General features: G+C 39.2%; 1 protein-coding gene across 1 annotated transcript in view; it reads right to left on the bottom strand.

Annotated features, from left to right (window-relative positions):
• Positions 1–2,197: 2,197 nt before the first annotated feature.
• Positions 2,198–16,538, bottom strand: part of LOC148018750 (uncharacterized) — a 33,342-nt gene continuing 19,001 nt past the window's right edge. Inside the window, exon 3 of the mRNA XM_087701247.1 lies at positions 2,198–2,347. Within this exon, the coding sequence (XP_087557373.1) occupies positions 2,198–2,347 (150 nt within the window). The remainder of the gene's footprint in view (positions 2,348–16,538) is intronic.

Genomic DNA, 16,538 nt, shown 5'->3' with positions numbered 1-16,538 from the left:
TACAGGCACAAACAATTCCATTGGTCGTTATTTTTGGCCAACTGCTAAGGAGTGAATCCTTCTTTCCGAATGCATCCAGCACTCAATCCGGGATCAATTGCGACTTGGCAATATCCCCAAGGGTTTTTTTGTTAACCCTATATCCTAGTTTAGGGTGCACCCTATTAACTCGACTTGATCAATACCTTAAGTTCATATGTTATTCCAATTTATTGGTTGGTCTTTTGCTTCCAAGCAATTATCTTTACCCAAGAAAGATATTATTTTAGGACAATTATTCATCCTCCCACAAGATCACTTGCGTAAGAAACTGCCAACCTCATTCCGAGGAATTTGGCCATTCCCTTGTGATCAAATCACAAGATCATACGACTCTACCACTTGTTGCACAAGTGTCGTATCAACTATGGGACTATTTACCCATCGAATGGAGTCACGAAATAATTTGTTCTGATCGCATTAGGCCGACTTGTCAGTCTTAGGGTTTCGAGTTTCATCTTTTTAGTGAGAGATTCTTAAGAAAATCCTAGATCTTTTCTCGCAAGTACGTCCTACTGTCCCTACATTCCGTGAACATGGGCAAGTATTTAGGGTATAGGGGTTTTAGTTTTGGCAATACGTTCAACTAGGTAAATGTCTTCATCGGGCTAACCCTAGACAGTTCCTTGGGATACATTGCATTGAATTAACCCTTTTCTAAACGAGTACTCCGCGGTTTTAGGTGTTTAGGTTTATGCAAATTTAACCTACCTATTCTTGAAGATAATTACAGTATCATTTCCATAACCACATGACTTATTGTCTACGCGTAAGTTGATTTTCAAATCCTAACTTTTCGGTTTAAGAGCAAGCATAGGTTAGATTATAGTCTAATTCCAATTAATCATTCTATAACATACGAACAAGATTCATGCTGAAATATGCAACCTTTTCTAATAATTATGCAGTTGAAAAACGATATTTATACCAATTGACTAGAGTTATTCAACTTAAGAATCATTTCATGCCTTGCAATTTCCTATGGATTATTTAGGAGTTTCCATAATGACTCATTGCAAAGAAGATATGTCCTAATAATGTGACATGCAATTTATTTTTCCATGTCTAAAGGAAGTATACTATTTTAATTCCGTTTTGTAAAAATGGACATTAATCTAATTTTAATTCATTGCAATGCATAAAAACTATTTGCTCGAAATGCATTTATGCTCCCTTTATTTTGTTCATTTTACAAAAAAAATACTAATGACCGAACTTGTCCGTCGTAAGCTAATTCTTTTAAATTAACCAAAGTATTTAAGATGGAAAATGCATCCTATCTCCAAAAATCATCCATGCTCATAAAATTATAACAACGTAAAATAAAAATTAGGAAGGAAAACCTGGACTTGTGGTGAGATGTCCACGTGGATGCTAGGAGATGATCCTCATGTGGTTGCGCCTTGGGCTTTCTTAGGAGCCATTGCGAATGCAGCCTTTTCGTCTTGGATGTGGATTTGCGAACTCCCTTTTGTAATTCCACCGTCCTTTATGAGTTTCTTCCCATTCCTTTCGTAGAAGCTTCGGTTCAATTTGTATACACGAAAAGGGGGAAAAGAGGGTGTTTTGCGGAGGTCAATAGGAAGGGGGTTCTAAGGGACCCCGAGGTTAAGATGAACCCTGGTGGAAGAATGCGAGGGGAAAAAACTTAATGGGGTTTATAAAAACTTGGATGGGACAAGAGAGAAAGGGCCTTTTGAAGGAGACCACAAGCAAAGATTAAAGCCCTTTGAATTCCGAGTGTTGGGGAAAACCCAAGGGGAGGGTTATAGATCTGGGGGGGTTTAAGTCTTTCGATGGTAGGGCTTATTAAAGCCACGGGAAGGGGCCTTTTCTTGAATCCCGAGGGGTAGTTTTTAGGATGTTCTAGGTGGGTAAAAAGGGGGGGGGGGGGGAAAGGGAAAAAAAGAAGGGTGTAGAAGACCCTTAAGAGTGGATTTTATATGGGGGACAAAGGGTATGAAAGAGGCACATGAAGGGGCTTTGGATTCTCGGGGGCAGGGGGATGTTTAGCAAGCCCACATGAATCAGGGCTAGGAGGGAGGCCACAAGTGGAATTTGTGGTGGGGGTGTTATATGAAAGGGGGCTTATGTCATCCCCCTTTTTGAAGCTTGTAGAAGCTTCCGAAAAGGGCCACATGGAGGAGAATGACTCCTCCTAAGCAGTGTGATGATGGCCAGGAGTGACTCTGGCAGTGTGCCGACGGACAGGGCAGACTGTAGTGGGGGTGGTGGTGCTGCGGTAGGTGGGAATCTCACTTCTTCCCTTCACGGCGGCATTTGTGTAGGGTGGCTCCTCCTTTCTCACCTTCACGACCACACAGCAGCAAAGTAGTAACTCGACAATCCTCACGGCCCTCAGCTCACAACAGCGAATTGGCAGCACGACGAGAGTGTCTCCACTCAACCTACGCACCCCCTTTCTCACCCCATGACATAGACTTAAATAGGGGAGGGGAGGGGATCCTCCCTCCCCCACGCGTCACTTGGCATGAGCTCTTCCCCCCCTACAAGCTCCATCGAGGAGCTTGATCAAACCTGCTATTCCCCTCCCCTCCAGCACGACAGTCGACTAGGGGGATAAGGTGAATAATAATAAAAAAATTTGTCATTATCCTAACCTTATAGCCTCCTAAGAGGGGATTCGTATGCATAATGCGTGATTTTATTTCGGAATTGTTACAAGTTGCTTTTGTTCATCATGTTAGCCATGCTAAACTTATGCATGTCCAAAGTGAATGTGAGATTAGCTCTTTCGGTCTAGACATACTATAAGTACAAATGGTGGGAGATGGTTGTCACTCAATAAGGTTGGATTTTATTGTGATGCCTTAATCATACAACTCATGGTTAACCTGTATGTATCCAAAGCAAGATGTGAGATAAGCTTTTTGGAGACACACTATAGATATAAAAAATGGGAAACGGTCATTGCTCCATATGGCTGGGTCTTAGTTCAAAGAAATAGCATAATTGGATATCTACTTATCATTGCAAAGCAAGCAAGTATGTTCCCTCATCTTTCTCTATGTCCATTGCAAGATAGGTAGTTTTCCAAGCTTTCTTGGTGGCTTCATGCGATTCTACATAGAACTTGATTGCATAGTGATTTGTAAGGACAAAATTGTTGATTTGCATACCTCTTCAGTTTGTAGGGATAAATCTATATTCTTGTCTCTCGACATTCATGCATAATTTCAAGTATTTTTATCTGGTTACTCTTGTTCTTTCATACGTTTCTGAGAGCATTGCATGCATGCACGCACGCACGCACACACTCACGCACACGCACATGCACACGCACACACACACGCACATGCACATGCACAACATCACATTGCGCTCTCAACAGATACATCTTGCAACTTACATATCACATGAATATTAAAGACAATCTTACACCTACAATGTAGACTAAGGTTAATAGCGCAGTCCACTTAGGCTGGCTCAACACCTTGCACATCCTAGCGGATTCACTTTGTGAAACACAATACCCAAAATCACTATTTTCCTTGATTATTTGTTATGCAAAACTAGGGATAGAGCAATTAACTAGACCCCACCACCTACTCTTTCGTTGTTCTTTACATTTTTTGTTTGCATCTATGTCTGCATTTGAATATGAGTTCTTTGTGTTCTAGTCATGGTTGCATATTGAATAATTGGTTTTCTTTTGTGAACGCTAGCATATCTCGACATTGATTTCCTTGTTTTATGCCAGAGAGGATTGAGGCTCGCCATGCTGATTTTGGGCCCTAGTTCTTAGCTAGTTGACTTGTATTTGCACTCTTTTGGGTTGGTGAGTTGGTAGACATTGGTATTTTTTGTGCCTTTTTATAGATAGGATCCCTCCTCCACTATCACTTAGTTCAATTGCATCTTGATGGAGAGAGGGAGACCATGCCCACTTCTAGTGAATCAAAACTTGAGCTTTGTACTATCTTGTGCTTTGATATGTCGATTCTGTTTTCAGAGCATATTCTTCTTGAGGTCTTTTGTTCTTTGGAGGATTCGTCCTTTTGTTTGTATTTGTGGAATCTTTTATATTAGGTTCTCACATTTCCAATGCTCTCCCCTATTCTGACATCGTAACAAATATCCGTGCTAGTATTCACGGTGTTGTTTTCTATTGTACATCTAAATTTTTTTTATTTTGCTAAACTTACTTGCAATTGGCTACTGTGCACTATTTCTTAGGTTAGGTGCCTACTATTCCAATTGATTCCCTATTTCCTATCTTGAGAAGTTTGCACCTTACATTTGACCATCAACCACCATGTTTTTAGTTTTTGTTTCTCTTGTGTAAACCTACGTGTGTTGGGACCTAAAATGGGTCTGAGAATTGGCGATTCGGGCCTTTCTTGTGAAGAGCGGCATGAACCATTGCCCTCTTACTATCAGCTTCCATGGATGGATCCTCTTCATCAACGAGCTCCTAGTTGGCAACCATGGAGGTTTTCCCTCTAGCCATGATGGTCACTCCTTGCCCATGGACAGCTCCTTGGAATGGCCCTTAGCATTGTCCCCTGCTAAGCTTGCGACACTACCTCTTGAAGTGTCTAGTCTCCTTGCAATGGAAGGAACGAATATTGTTGCCATTACCTTGTGTAGGAACGAAGTTGTTGACAACGTTGGCCCTAGCTTTCTTGCTTTGTCCCCGATTTTGGCCCTACGCTCTCTTAGCTTGAGACATAAAAATTCCCTTGTTCTGATCCTTGTAAGACCAAGTCTTGTTGTTCCTTGGCTTGGTTTGCACCTCCTGTATTATTGGAGCAGCTCGAATGAGTGTGTCTTGTAGGTCCGTTGGGTGCATTGATTCCAAGCGGGTTTTTATGGGTGGATTTAACCCAACACAAAACTTTGGTACTTGTTGTGTCATATCCATTTGTGGCACGTACTTCAAGAGAGACAAACTTTGAATAATATGCATCAAGGGATAGTCCAAGCTGCTTCAGTTCATAAAATTTGTTCATCTTCTGTGTGTGGTAGGCAGGTGGCAGATATCTCCCTCGCACAACTTTTTTAAGCTTCTCCCAAGTGACAGACCCTTTCGAGATCCCTTGGTCTCTGCACCATTGTTTCCATGAAAGTCTTGCTTCGCTGGTAAGCTTCAAATTGGCGAGCATAGCTTGGTTAGCGGGTGCAGTTCGTGCTGCCTCAAAATAGTCCTCCATGGACTCAATCCAGACCTCGGCCGCAGTTTGGACAGCCATTCCCTTACCATCGAATTCCGGTGGCTTGATTTGTTTGAGAAGGAACTTCTTCTCTTGAATTACAGTTGTACTTAGTGTAGGGGTCGGACTAGGAATCTGCACTTGGGGTTGCGCCTGGGCAATAAGATTCTTTATGTTAAAAACTTACCAAACGTTTCTCACATTACATTAATCTACCCAGTACAGCTTTTAGCCAAGTGACCTAATCACTCAACTCCTTTACCAACACTTACAGCCATGATAGACGGTGATAAAAATCTTATTCATTCAAGTGGGCAAAGCCCTTTTGAGTACATTCATTTTGGGAAGGTGGAACAAGCTGATACATTAGTTTGGGGAAAATATGATTGTGTTACATTCGGCTATGGGGACTGAGTAATAATATGGAGAGGGGCCATGGATTTTGAGGAATCGATAGGTCATAGGAAGCTTGGGGTATCCCTTCCTTTGATACCCGTTCTTCTCATAACGTCCCAGCACCTTGGCAAGGATATAAACTAATAGTTTTGGGAGAAGATGCCCTAACTCCATCTAGTCAATGCTCAGGCACAAGGAATTCAAAATGACAATTAATAGCCTTGAGGAGATGAAGATCTCATTAACAAAGGTAGTTATTGATTTTGTGTTTCTCATGAGTACTACAAACAATAGGTTGAGAGTAGTTTCTTTTGTTCATCATTTTAGTCATGCTAAACTTATACATGTCCAAAGTGGATGTGAGATTAGCTCTTTGGAGACATACTATAAGTACAAATGGTGGGAGATGGTCATCATTCAATAAGGTTGGATCTTATTGTGATGCATTAATCATGCAACTCATGCTTAACCTGTATGTGTCCAAAGCAAGATGTGAGATAAGCTCTTTGGAGACACACTATAGATATAGAAGATGGGAGATGGTCATTGCTCCATATGATTGGGTCTTAGTTCAAAGAAATAGCATAATTGGATATCTACTGATCATTGCAAAGCAAGCATGTTCCCTCATCTTTCTCTATGTCCATTGCAAGATAGGTAGTTTTCCAAGCTCTCTTGGTGGCTTCATGCGATTCTACATAGAACTTGATTGCATAGTGATTTGTAAGGACAAAATTGTTGATTTGCATACCTCTTCAGTTTGTAGGGATAAATCTATCTTCTTGTCTCTCAACATTCATGCATAATTTCAAGTATTTTTATCTAGTTACTCTTGTTCTCTCATACATTTTTGAGAGCATTGCATGCATGCACGCACGCACACACACACTCACGCACATGCACATGCACACGCACACACACACGCACATGCACATGCACACCATCACGTTGGGCTCTCAACAGATACATCTTGCAACTTACATATCACATGAATATTAAAGACAATCTTACACCTACAATGCAGAATAAGGTTAATAGCGCTCTCCACTTAGGCTGGCTCAACACCTTGCACATCCTAGCGGATTCACTTTGTGAAAGACAATATCCAAAATCACTATTTTCCTTGATTATTTATTATGCAAAACTAGGGATAGAGCAATTAACTAGACCCCACCACCTACTCTTTCGTTGTTCTTTACATTTTGTGTTTGCATTTGTGTCTGCATTTGAATATAAGTTCTTTGTGTTCTAGTCATGGTTGCATATTGAATGTTTGGTTTTCTTTTGTGAATGCTACCATATGTCTACATTGATTTCCTTGTTTTATGCCAGAGAGGATTGAGGCTCGCCATGCTGATTTTGGGCCCTAGTTCTTAGCTAGTAGACTTGTATTTGCACTCTTTTGGCTTGGTGAGTTGGTAGACATTGGTATTTTTTGTGCCTTTTTGTAGATAGGATCCCTCCTCCACTATCACTTAGTTCAATTGCATCTTGGTGGAGAGAGGGAGACCATGCCCACTTCTAGTGAATCAAAACTTGAGCTTTGTACTATCTTGTGCTTTGATATGTCGATTCTGTTTTCAGAGCATATTCTTCTTGAGGTCTTTTTTTCTTTGGAGGATTCTTCCTTTTGTTTGTATTTGTGGAATCTTTTATATTAGTTTCTCACATTTTCAATGCTCTCCCCTATTCTGACATCGTAACAAATATCCGTGCTAGTATTCACGGTGTTGTTTTCTATTGTACATCTAAATTTTTTTAATTTTGCTAAACTTACTTGCAATTGGCTACTGTGCACTATTTCTTAGGTTAGGTGCCTACTATTCCAATTGATTCCCTATTTCCTATCTTGAGAAGTTTGCACCTTACATTTGACCATCAACCACCATGTTTTTAGTTTTTGTTTCTCTTGTGTAAACCTACGTGTGTTGGGACCTAAAATGGGTCTGAGAATTGGCGATTCGGGCCTTTCTTGTGAAGAGCGGCATGAACCATTGCCCTCTCAATATCAGCTTCCATGGATGGATCCTCTTCATCAACGAGCTCCTAGTTGGAAACCATGGAGGTTTTCCCTCTGGCCATGATGGTCGCTCCTTGGCCATGGACAGCTCCTTGGAATGGCTCTTGGCATCGTCCCCTGCTAAGCTTGGAACACTACCTCTTGATATGTCTAGTCTCCTTGCAATGGAAGGAACGATATTGTTGCCATTACCTTGTGTAGGAACGAAGTTGTTGACAACGTTGGCCCTAGCTTTCTTGCTTTGTCCCCGATTTTGGCCCTACGCTCTCTTAGCCTGAGACATAAAAATTCCCTTTTTCTGATCCTTGTAAGACCAAGTCCTGTTGTTTCTTGGCTTTTTTTGCCCCTCTTGTATTATTGGAGCAGCTCGAATGAGTGTGTCTTGTAGGTCCGTTGGGTGCATTTATTCCAAGCGGGTGTTTATGGGTGGAGTAGGTCCTTTTATACCCATTCTTCTCATAACGTCCCAGCACCTTCGCAAGGATATAAACTAATAGTTTTGGGAGAAGATGCCCTCACTCCATCTAGTCAATGCTCAGGCACAAGGAATTGAGAAGGACAATGAATAGCTTTGAGGAGATGAAGATCTCATTAACAAAGGTAGCCATTGATTTTTTGTTTCTCATGAGTACTGCAAACAATAGGTTGAGAGTAGTTGCTTTTCTTCATTATGTTAGTCATGCTAAACTTATACATGTCCAAAGTGGATGTGAGATTAGCTCTTTGGAGACATACTATAAGTACAAATGGTGGGAGATGGTCATCACTCAATAAGGTTGGATCGTATTGTGATGCCTTAATCATGCAACTCATGCTTAACCTGTATGTGTCTAAAGGAAGATGTGAGATAAGCTCTTTGGAGACACACTATAGATATAAAAAATGGGAGACGGTCATTGCTCCATATGGTTGGGTCTTAGTTCAAAGAAATAGAATAATTGGATATTTACTTATCATTGCAAAGCAAGCAAGTATGTTCCCTCATCTTTCTCTATGTCCATTGCAAGATAGGTAGTTTTCTAAGCTCTCTTGGTGGCTTCATGCGATTCTACATAGAACTTGATTGCATAGTGATTAGTAAGGTGAAAATTATTAATTTGCATACCTCTTCAGTTTGTAGGGATGAATATATCTTCTTGTCTCTTGACAATCATGCATAATTTCAAGTATTTTTATCTAGTTCCTCTTGTTCCTTCATACGTTTTTGAGTGCATTGCATGCATGCACGCACGCACGCACACACTCACCCACATGCACATGCAGACGCACAACATCACGTTGCGCTCTCAACGGATACATCTTGCAACTTACATATCACATGAATATTAAAGACAACCTTACATCTACAATGCAGACTAAGGTTAAAAGTTCTGTCCACTTAGGCTGGCTCAACACCTAGGCTCAACACCGAGCACATCCTAGCGGATTCACTTTGCGAAAGACAATACCCAAAATCATCATTTTCCTTGATTATTTATTATGCAAAACTAGGGATAGAGCAATTAACCAGACCCCACCACCTACTCTTTCTTTGTTCTTTACATTTTGTGTTTGCATTTGTGTCTGCATTTGAATATGAGTTCTTTGTGTTTTAGTCATGGTTGCATATTGAATGTTTTGTTTTCTTTTGTGAACCCTAGCATATCTCCACATTGATTTCCTTGTTTTATGCCAGAGAGGATTGAGGCTCACCATGCTGATTTTGGGCCCTAGTTCTTAGCTAGTTGACTTGTATTTGCACTCTTTTGGGTTGGTGAGTTGGTAGACATTGGTATTTTTTGTGCCTTTTTATAGATAGGATCCCTCCTCCACTATCACTTAGTTCAATTGCATCTTGGTGGAGAGAGGGAGACCATGTCCACTTCTAGTGAATCAAAACTTGAGCTTTGTACTATCTTGTGCTTTCATATGTCGATTCCGTTTTCAGAGCATATTCTTCTTGAGGTCTTTTGTTCTTTGGAGGATTCTTCCTTTTGTTTGTATTTGTGGAATCTTTTATATTAGTTTCTCACATTTCCAATGCTCTCCCCTATTTTGACATCGTAACAAATATCCATGCTAGTATTTAGGTGTTGTTTTCTATTGTAGGTGTAAATTTTTTTTGTTCTGCTAAACTTTCTTGCAATTGGCTACCGTGAACTATTTCTTAGGTTAGGTGCCTACTATTCCACTTGATTCCCTATTTCCTATCTTGACAAGTTTGTAGCGCAACCACCATGTTTTTAGTTTTTGTTTCTCTTGTGTAAACCTATGTGTGTTGGGACCTAAAATGGGTTTGAGAATTAGCGATTCGGGCCTTTCTTGTGAAGAGCGCCATGGACCGTTGCCCTCTCAATATCAGCTTCCATGGATGGATCTTCTTCATCACCCAGCTCCTTGTTGGCAACAATGGAGGTTTTCCCTCTAGCCATGATGGTGGCTCCTTCACCATTGATGGCTCCTTAGAATGGCCCTTGGAATTGTCCCTTGCTAAGCTTGGGACATTGCCTCTTGAAGTGTCCAGGATCGTTGCAATGGAAGAAACGGAGATTGCGGCCATTACCTTGTGTAGGAACGAAGTTGTTGTTAGCTTTGGCCCTAGATTTCTTCCCTTGTCCCTGATTTTGGCCCTGCGCTCTCTTAGCCTGAGACCTAAACATTCCCTTGTTCTGATCCCTGTAAGACCAAGTCCTATTGTTCCTTGGCTTGGTCTACACCTCCTCTATTATTGGTGTAGCTCGAATGAGTGTGTCTTGTAGGTCTGTTGGGTGCATTGATTCAAAGCGGGTGTTTATGAGTGGATTTAACCCAACACAAAACTTTGACACCTGTTGTGTCATATCCATTTGTGGCGTGTACTTTAAGAGAGAGATGAACTTTGAATAATATGCATCAAGGGATAGTCCAAGCTGCTTTAGTTCATAAAATTTGTTCATCTTCTGTGTGCGGTAGGCAGGTGGCAGATATCTCCCTCGCACAACTTTTTTAAGCTTCTCCCAAGTGAGAGACCCTTCCAAGATCCCTTGGTCTCTACCGTATTGTTTCCATGAAAGTCTTGCTTCGCTGGTAAGCTTCAATTTGGCGAGCATAGCTTGGTTAGTGGGTGCAGTTCGTGCTACCTCAAAATAGTCCTCCATGGACTTGATCCAGACCTCCGCCTCAGTTTGGACAGCCATTCCCTTACCATTGAATTCTGGTGGCTTAATTTGTTTGAGAAGGAACTTCTTCTCTTGAATTACAGTTGTACTTAGTGTAGGGGTCGGACTAGGAATCTGCACTTGGGGTTGCACATAGGCAATCATATTCTTTATGTTAAAGACTTATCAAACATTTCTCACATTACATTAATGTACCTAGTACAGCTTTTAGCCAAGTGACCTAATCACTTAACTCCTTTACCAACACTTACAGCCATGATAGACGGTGATAAAAATCTTATTCATTCAAGTGGGCATAGCCCTTTTGAGTGCACTCATTTTGGGAAGGTGGAACAAGCTGATACATCAATTTGGGAAAAATAAGATTGTGTTACATTAGGCTATGGGGACTGAGTAATAATATGGAGAGGGGTCATGGATTTTTAGGAATCGATAGGTCATAGGAAGCTTGGGGTATCCCTTCCTTTGATACCCGTTCTTCTCATAACGTCCCAGCACCTTGGCAAGGATATAAACGAATAGTTTTGGGAGAAGATTCCCTAACTCCATCTAGTCAATGCTCAGGCACAAGGAATTTAGAAGGACAATTAATAGCCTTGAGGAGATGAAGATCTCATTAACAAAGGTAGCCATTGATTTTGTGTTTCTCATGAGTACTACAAACAATAGGTTGAGAGTAGTTGCTTTTGTTCATCATGTTAGTAATGCTAAACTTATACATGTCCAAAGTGGATGTGAGATTAGCTCTTTGGAGACATACTATAAGTACAAATGGTGGGAGATGGTCATCACTCAATAAGGTTGGATCTTATTGTGATGCCTTAATCATGCAACTCATGCTTAACCTGTATGTGTCCAAAGCAAGATGTGAGATAAGCTCTTTGGAGACACACTATAGATATACAAGATGGGAGACGGTCATCGCTCCATATGGTTGGGTCTTAGTTCAAAGAAATAGCATAATTGGATATCTACTTATCATTGCAAAGCAAGCAAGTATATTCCCTCATCTTTTTCTATGTCCATTGCAAGATCGGTAGTTTTCCAAGCTCTCTTGGGGGCTTCATGCGATTCTACATAGAACTTGATTGCATAGTGATTTGTAAGAACAAAATTGTTAATTTGCATACCTCTCAGTTTGTAGGGATGAATCTATCTTCTTGTCTCTTGACATTCATGCATAATTTCAAGTATTTTTATCTAGTTACTCTTGTTTCTTCATACATTTTTGAGTGCATTGCACGCATGCACGCACACACGCACACACTCACGCACATGCACATGCACACGCATATGCACATGGAAAACATCACATTGCACTATCAACGGATACATCTTGCAACTTACATATCACATGAATATTAAAGACAACCTTACACCTATAATGCAGTAAGGTTAATAGTGCAGTCCACTTAGGCTGGCTCAACACCTAGCACATCCTAGCAGATTCACTTTGTGAAAGACAATACCCAAGATCACTATTTTCCTTGATTATTTGTTATGCAAAACTAGGGATAGAGCAATTGACTAGACCCCAACACCTACTCTTTCTTTGTTCTTTGCATTTTGTGTTTGCTTTTGTGTCTGCATTTGAATATGAGTTTTTTGTGTTCTAGTCATGGTTGCATATTGAATGTTTTGTTTTCTTTTATGAACGCTAGCATATCTCCACATTGATTTCCTTGTTTTATGCCAGAGAGGATTGAGGCTCGCCATGCTGATTTTGGGCCCTAGTTCTTAGCTAGTTGACTTGTATTTGCACTCTTTTGGGTTGGCGAGTTGGTAGACATTGGTATTTTTGTGCCTTTTTATAGATAGGATCCCTCCTCCACTATCACTTAGTTCAATTGCATCTTGATGGAGAGAAGGAGACCATGCCCACTTCTAGTGAATCAAAACTTGAGCTTTGTAGTATCTTGTGCTGTGATATGAGGATTCCGTTTTCAGAGCAGATTCTTCTTGAGGTCTTTTGTTCTTTGGAGGATTCTTCCTTTTGTTTGTATTTGTGGAATCCTTTATATTAGTTTCTCACATTTCCAATGCTCTCCTTTATTCTGACATCGTAACAAATATCCGTGCTAGTATTCACGATGCTGTTTTCTATTGTAGGTCTAATTTTTTTTTGTTCTGCTAAACTTACTTGCAATTGGCTACTGTGAACTATTTCTTAGGTTAGGTGCCTACTATTCCAATTGATTCCCTATTTCCTATCTTGACAATTTTGTACCTTACATTTGACCATCAACCACCATGTTTTTAGTTTTTGTTTCTCTTGTGTAAACCTACGTGTGTTGGGACCTAAAATGGGTCTGAGAATGGCTCTCTCACTCTAAGCTCACTATTAGGCCTCAAGCACCAACCCCCAACAACCCTACAACCATGAGCAACTAGATGGATGCTAGAAGACCCTAAAACGAATATGAACATTGCATTATAGTCTACTTCCTGATTGCTGAGCTTCAAACTCTAAGGAGTTACCCCCACATAACAACTTCTAATACGCCACATAATTGTCAGTTAGGTATTTTGAACTAAGTATCATGGCCGCTTTATTAACAAGAAATCCTTCATTCTAAATAGGTATTTGACCCTTCAGCCCTTGTCTAAGTACAAAACTTACCATTCTCACTCCGTTCAACCTCACTTATATCGCATCATTAGGAACATTCTTGACAATACATTGTCTTTGTCTTTAAAAAATCATAATCCCCAATGAAGAATACGGGCCGTACCATGATAAACACATCAATCTATTGGTGAAGTAATTTGGTATAATGTTTGAACACTCTGTCCCTACCAAAGATAACTCTTCTTATGTGTTGTCTTGTCTTACTTTGGAAGAATCTTCATACTCCTCTCTTAATTCTAGAAAGTTACATTGATGACGCTCAAGACTCTCTTGATGCACTTGGCATTGTTGCAATTATATGGAAATTTTTCATAAGTACTCTCTTCTTATAACAAAGAAGAGTTGAATGAGGTCAATATTGATGCCTTGTAGCTTGCCTTACTATCATGATCATTTGTCATACTAGAATTTTTTGGATGATTTTGAGAATTCATGGTGGTTGAGATATTAGATGAATTCACTATGGTTCTTTTGTTGATGCAAGTTTGAAATGATGATGCTCAAGAGTACTTAATGAATCCACAACTTGCATGCACTTGTTTCTCTTTGATGGAAAAGTAAGTTATATAGGTCTGCACACTAGTACACTAGTCTATGTATGGATAGCACACATGAATAGCAAGAATCTTGCCCTCCAAAGGGATTGTAGAGGTAGATCCATGCTAAATTAATTTGTATGAAATCGTCCAATATATGGGTCATGTGATTTTCTAAAGTTTTCATAATAATTGTCCTATGTACTCAGTGAATTAGTCATCGGTAAAGTTGTGGCTATTTACCGTTATTTATTCCGATGCTTTTTCTATTGCTTATTTCAATGCATATATCATTGTACTTAGATGAAGATTTTATCAATGTTTATTTTGATGGTGAAACCTTAATTTTAAAATAGTTTGGCATAAAGATACATACATAGCCATGGAATCATGAGTAGAAACATAAAAAAATAGTTGCAATGTAAATATTTATTGTAGTATAATTGAAGAAAAACAGGCATTGAAATGGGTCTAGACCCTCTCAATACTAGATCCAATTCATAAATGTGAATTTATAATATGATCTAGTTCATGGATGTTTGAAAATATCATCTTTGATGTTTCATGAATTTGTAGCAATTCCTAATGGCAAAGGACATGATAATCAAATTTTATCTTTCTAAGTAAATAATCAAGCACTTTATATGAGGATATGTACTCTTAGAGTTTGGAATTATGCTTCCAAATCCTAGATACCTTCTTAAATTTGAGTTCTAGATAAAAGCTTATGCCCATTTTAAGTTTTGTCCTAAAGCATAGGAGCTTTTCAATGTGAGGTATATTCTATAGTGAATGAGTATAGATATTCTTTTGTGAGTTTTTTGTAAGGTCACAATATAGTTTTCCTCCCTATCACAAATCCATCATATCTTGAGGTATAACTCATGCTTTTGGGATCTAAGCACCTTATAGGTCTTCTTGATGTCTAGCCTCGAGAGACTTAAGGGAAGCAAGACTAATTGCAAAGGATATAATGACAAAGGAGAAAGTGAAATTGAAGTTTTTGACATATTATTAAAACTTATTCAATGTATTTTTGTCTTTGTGTTTGGTTCTTATCCTACCTTAAGGAATAGCCAATGTTGGATGTTCAAGATGGTGAAATTTTTTATTAAGCTACAAGAGACAATCATTTTGATTTGGCCTCTATTTTGTGTGACATTATCTGGGAGCTAGGAGGTAATTGTAAACTACAATGAAATTAGGATATACACAAGTGATAGCAAGGTCCTAGAGAAGGTGGACTTGGTTCATCTTGGAGTCCTATTAAGTTACCAAAAGAAACTTGGTTGAGGAGAAACAACACGAGTGAGGGAATACTAAAGTTTGCAAGCCCATGACATATCTTTACCAAAGTGTAAAGAATGTTGTTGGTCCTACTGAAATTCAAGGTTAATGTTACAATGGTAACTTGATCTAAACATATCTCCCTAGGGTGATACATTTGACTTATGGATGCACTTTTGATAATACACAACTCATGTGTTTGGATAGTGAAAGGGTCTCCTTCAATCAAAAAGTAAACCTTACCTGACCACCTTTATTATGTGCATTTTTCTAGATCCAATTCCTTCAATTTGAGGATGAAGTATTAAGGAAGAAAAAGATGTTATGTTCATGTATTTGTATACTACAACTCCATCACTATTGGAATCTTATGGATTTGATCTCCAAATCATTTTATATAGCCATCAAGTTGACTTGCCTGTAAATATTTGGAAAGCATCTATCAACCTACCTATTGGAGTTGAATAAGTAACACTAGAACCAATATATTTAGATATAATGTGAAGAAGAGGTGTTTGCAAAATCATGGAGGGGCTACCTACCAAAAATTTCCTCGATATTCAACTCCAATAGGTAGGTATATAGATGCTTTCCAAATATAAAGGAAAGGGCCTTTATGAGTTTATTTCATGTGAAGAAAAGGAGCCAGAGGAGCTGAGCATCCCTACGATTACAGATGAATTAAAGGTGTGGAAAGAATGGACTGAAAAAGACAAAAAGGTGATGTATTGGCTATTTGTACTCATTGATAATACTATGTTGGGAGTATCTAGAATGTAGAAACTTCACATGCAGCTTGGATAAATTTTGAGAACATGTTTTCAGTAAATACAAAGGCACAAAAGATTCAACTTAAGCAAGAGTTGAATACTTTGAAGAAAGGGAGAATATCTGTCAATGAGTATGTTTTGAAGGTCAGAAGCATTGCAGATGCTTTAGTAGAGATTGATGCAATTCCTAATGATAATGATTTGGTTTCATCTACTTTGGGTGGCCTTAATAATGAGAAGGCTTGAAAATCATTTGCCACTTTTGTATATATACAAAAGTCATTTCCAAATTTTGATGAGTTAGTCTCTCCCATGATCATTGAAAATATCAATATACAAGATGAATCATTTAAAAAAATGGTGAACAAATCTAAGAATTATACTCAAGTTTAGGAAGGGGATGTCAAGATTGTGGGAGAGAAGAAAGGAGTCTCGCTTGAAGCTTTCTTGCTTGCACAATGGGGGAAGACACACAAGGGTGGAGGCTGAAAACAGTTTTCCTCTTCTTAGTTGTGTAAGCCAAAAGAACTCTAGTACAAAGAAATAGAAG

The sequence above is a fragment of the Lygodium microphyllum genome, chromosome 20 (genome assembly GCF_053477565.2).
Source record: "Lygodium microphyllum isolate KBCC chromosome 20, Lygodium_microphyllum_v1.1.10, whole genome shotgun sequence".
NCBI lineage: Eukaryota > Viridiplantae > Streptophyta > Polypodiopsida > Schizaeales > Lygodiaceae > Lygodium > Lygodium microphyllum.
The sequence above is the reverse complement of the archived record's forward strand: the minus strand, read 5'-3'. Positions and strand labels throughout refer to the sequence as shown.